This window comes from Medicago truncatula, chromosome 5, assembly GCF_003473485.1.
Source record: "Medicago truncatula cultivar Jemalong A17 chromosome 5, MtrunA17r5.0-ANR, whole genome shotgun sequence".
Lineage (NCBI taxonomy): Eukaryota > Viridiplantae > Streptophyta > Magnoliopsida > Fabales > Fabaceae > Medicago > Medicago truncatula.
The window spans coordinates 24,336,083-24,340,430 of record NC_053046.1 but is presented as its reverse complement, the minus strand read 5'-3'; the positions used below and the strand labels follow the sequence as shown (position 1 = coordinate 24,340,430).

At 33.3% G+C, this 4,348-nt stretch overlaps 1 protein-coding gene across 1 annotated transcript; it reads left to right on the top strand.

Moving 5' to 3' along the window:
* The first annotated feature begins 2,148 nt into the window (after positions 1-2,148).
* On the top strand, positions 2,149-3,707 carry LOC112422242 (zinc finger protein WIP6). The gene is made up of 2 exons (XM_024785288.2): positions 2,149-2,633; positions 3,079-3,707. The coding sequence occupies exons 1-2, from the start codon at positions 2,244-2,246 to the stop codon at positions 3,574-3,576; spliced, it is 888 nt and encodes a 295-aa protein (XP_024641056.1). The 5' UTR covers positions 2,149-2,243; the 3' UTR covers positions 3,577-3,707.
* The last annotated feature ends 641 nt before the right edge of the window (positions 3,708-4,348 follow it).

Sequence of the window (4,348 nt, the reverse complement as noted above, 5' to 3'; positions counted from 1 at the left end):
GAAAAATATTCAGAGAGCAAAGATGAATTTTTAACGAACTCATTAAGCACATGCATTAGGGCACAGCAACGGATAAATATCCCATATCATTTATGGAGGATTAATATTCAAAGCCCAATGATTTTATTATTTGTGTTTAATCAACGTCAATCAATTGACAATTTCTCTAATTTTTTAACCTAAAATTCAAAAGATTAATTGTCCTTGCTAATTTAAATATTTTTAAGTATTAATTGTTGGTTTGCATGTGTGGGTTATATGTCTCACATCAGATAAAAATAATAAAGGTTGAATCCATTGCCTTAAGGTTTTGGGTAAGAGTATATAGAGAATATAGAGAAGCAGATGTGGACGGTCCCCCGAGCTCCCCACAGTGTGCCAACATTAATAAGCAGTAGATTATATAGAGAATCAGAAACATTGAAAGAAATCAAACATATAACAGTCAAATAAAAATACCCTCGTCATCCATTCGTGAAATGACATTTTTACCCGTGTCTTCATCTTCTTCTCATAATAAAGACGAGGGTATTTTTGTCAATTCCCATGTCATTTTGCTAATTTGATGACTTGGTAGTGATTAAGTTGGTCAAAGGATGAAATTTTAAATGATTAAACAATGTAAGGGTAAATTGCCCCGATTAGCGATTACATGGACTAATTTTTAAATGACGCCTAATTGCAATGACGAAGCACCTATAATATATTGATTTTCATGAATAGGGTGAGATCATCCATACAGTAACTTCATAAGGCATGGAATCTATGAAACACCTTTTCACCCTAACAATTATCTTGGTGGTATAGTACAGAGAGAGCTGGAGTGTGTGTTAGAGAAAGAGGTGTAGCAGCATAGCATAACACAAGGAGTGGCAGTGGTACTGCTAGTGTCGTATATTGGTGTTGTGTTCTATGCATGCATTGCTTCATCTCTCACTCTTTCCTCCTTTGCCGGTGCAATGTCTCTTCCATTACCAAACACGCCAAAACACAATTACATCACCAATCTTTTCCTAATTCCACGTGCGCACTCTTGCCCCCTCTTTTCTTCATTTCAAAAACTATATTATACTCTCATACTCCAACAATAACGCATCAAACAAGTAGTATCATCTTCATCTTATTAAAGTATTAATTAAGTATGCATTTAGATAATAATAAGATAATCTCACTTATTAAATTGTTTGTAACATAGTTATGTCGCCGTTAAAAATAAGTTTAATTAATCTAGAGTTAAATAAGTAAATGGTCCCCCTAAATATACTAACATTTGATTTTAGTCCCCTTAAAATATTTTTTAAGTTTTTGGTCCCTCTAAAATTTTTCATTTATGAAATTAGTCTCAGCTCTACATTGAGTATTACAATAGCGCAGGGACTAATTTCATAGATGAGAAATTTTAAAGGGACCAAAAACCTAAAAAATATTTTAGAGGGACTAAAATCAAATGTTGATATATTTAGAGGGACTATTTACTTATTTAACTCATTAATCCATAGGTCTCTAAACTATTTAAAAAAAAAAATTAAACAAGTTCTTGAACTAAAAATGTTTAGATGAGATGTCAGTCTCTTCTAACTTAGCTAAGGTTCTCAGTTCAAATTCAGTCTTGGATATGCAGTAGCGTTAAAACTTTTAGGGAGAATTTTCCGTCTATTTAAATCCCACAAACTCGAGAGATTAGTATCGACAGTTGCACGTGCGGAGGACACCTGATTTAAAAAACTAAAATAAAATCTTTACCTCATTGTAATATAAGGTTTGCATTATTCTATGATTTTTTTTTTTTTTTTATGGTGGCCAAGATTAAACCCCAGACCTTGCATATATTATGTATTGTTCTTACCAACTGAGCTAAGGTCACGAGACGTATTTTTCTAAGTCTAACACAACCTTACAAAATTAACTTTTAAAATAAGAAGTATACAATTGATGAATATCACTATAGATCACTCGTTATCATCATATCTTCTACAAATATGAAAATTGAGTGTTTTCCAATATTGTTAAAGAATGAGAAATCATCTCTTTTATTCAATTAACCTGACACATAGAATGACAAAAGCCAAAAAACATGGATCCATCCACAAGGTTTGTTTATTTATATATTGCCTTTCTCGTCCCCACTTCCAATCTCACATAACAAAGCTAACTCAAAAAACTCTCTCTCTGTCTCTCTCACTCTCTAACCCTACTCTCTCCTATAATATACATACACCATCCCATCAACCATAATTTTCACCATGCAAGCTCACACATTCTCCTACATATCCTCAATTCAAACTAATAATGACACTGTTGATGAGTCTTCCATTTCACTCTCACTTGGCCCTCCTGGTACACACCACAAACCTAAACTTCATCATCAACATCATCATCATCATAATCACCTCCAAAACCAAAACTTTACCATTGATGATGAGCAAAGTGGTGTAACAGTTGCACTTCACATTGGTCTTCCATCAAACATTTCACAAAACATAACACCTATTAGTAAACCTGATCATCATTTGGCTTCAGCTCCAATTCAAGGTCAATATTGGATTCCTTCACCTGCTCAAATCCTCATTGGACCAACACAGTTCTCTTGCACAGTGTGCAATAAAATGTTCAACCGTTTCAATAATATGCAGGTTAGTCAACATGTAACCTTTCACACTGTAGCATATACAATGCCTAAACTGTCTATTGCCTAGCTAGTAGTAGTTCAAGGTACATTCATAAGCATTTATTACAGAATTAATAAGTGAATTTTTTTATTTTTTTTTGTCATTACCTAATACCATCTCAAATCATTAACAATTTTGTTATAGACAAATATTAGTGGTTATTGGTTAATTTGTTAAGAACCATAAAATTTGTCAAGAACTGGATAATTTGTTAGCACCAGAAAATTTGTTAATACTCTTTCCATGTCCTAATGCATACTATAAGATAAAAACCTAGAAGACTCATTAATTTGTTAACAAAGAAATACAAACCTAGAAGATAACAGATCCAAGCACAAAATTTTGTCATTTTCTTTTGCACTTAACTATAAAGAACTATTTGAATGTAATGCATTTATGTATATATCAGATGCATATGTGGGGACATGGATCACAATACAGAAAAGGACCAGAATCTCTAAGAGGAGTAAAACCAGCTTCATCAATGTTAAGACTTCCTTGCTATTGCTGTGCAGAGGGATGCAAGAACAACATAGAGCATCCAAGGTCAAGGCCACTCAAGGATTTCAGAACACTTCAAACACACTACAAGAGGAAGCATGGAGCAAAGCCATTTGGGTGTAGAAAGTGTGGGAAACCATTTGCAGTTAGAGGTGACTGGAGAACACATGAGAAAAACTGTGGAAAGCTTTGGTTTTGTATCTGTGGATCTGATTTCAAACACAAGAGATCTCTTAAAGATCATGTTCGTGCTTTCGGTGATGGTCATGCTCCACACACCGTCGAGAGTTGTGAAGATCAAGAAGTGTTGTTAGGTGATGAATATGATGAGGAATTTGAAGGAGATGAAAATTATGAAGATGATGATGATAATGATAACATTGATCGAATGGTTTTTGGTTTTTAATCTATAATAACTAATACCATGGTTTTAATTCCGAAAAACACGTTATATCATGCTATCAGGCATCAGCTATGACTCTTATGTAAGATTATAACGGATTTGAAATCTTGACTAATACGATTTCTAATTCTCTACATTTCACATGTTTACACAATTAACACATCGATCATTGTTGGATTTTAAATTTAGTATTTGTATATTTTAAAAACTTTAGTCCCCTTTAAAATTTGAACAATCTTGATGTAACTGCCAACAATATATTGACTGCTAGAATATTATGTTGCATGAATATGTACAATTGATGACTATGAGAATCCAACTTTAACTATAGAGATTTTTTTTTTTTTTTTGCTTTCGCATCGATTTCTGACCTACCAAAGATAAGCGACTAATCCAACTCATGCGTAGAGGCATGCGCACTGGCCAAGTATTATTCCCCCTCAGAATCAAACCCGATATTTCTCAGGTACGTCTAATAGAGATTTAGAGTGAGCTAGTTCGTCAGCTACAGTGAGTTAATTTGTTTTTGATAGAGATGACTATAAGATATGAATGAATGATTAATGCATGAATGGAGTATATTATATTATTAGAATGAAGTGAAGTTTTGTCTGTTATGTGAGTATGAGTGAGAGAAAAGGAGTGTGAGAAGAAGATGGAGACAAACAGTGAAATGAAAGCTAAGGTTCTTGCATTAAATGCAAGAAGTGGCAGTGTTATGAAAATAAAGGAGGTTTTCTTTTAGATGATACTTTATTTTTCATGTGATAGTGAG

What these genes read in the sequence shown, in the direction of transcription:
- LOC112422242 (XM_024785288.2), top strand. Translation starts at nt 2,244, where the DNA reads ATGCAAGCTCACACATTCTCCTACATATCCTCAATTCAAACTAATAAT. An exon ending in ACCGTTTCAATAATATGCAG is followed by an intron (nt 2,634 to 3,078) that starts GTTAGTCAACAT and finishes TGTATATATCAG; the next exon opens with ATGCATATGTGGGGACATGG.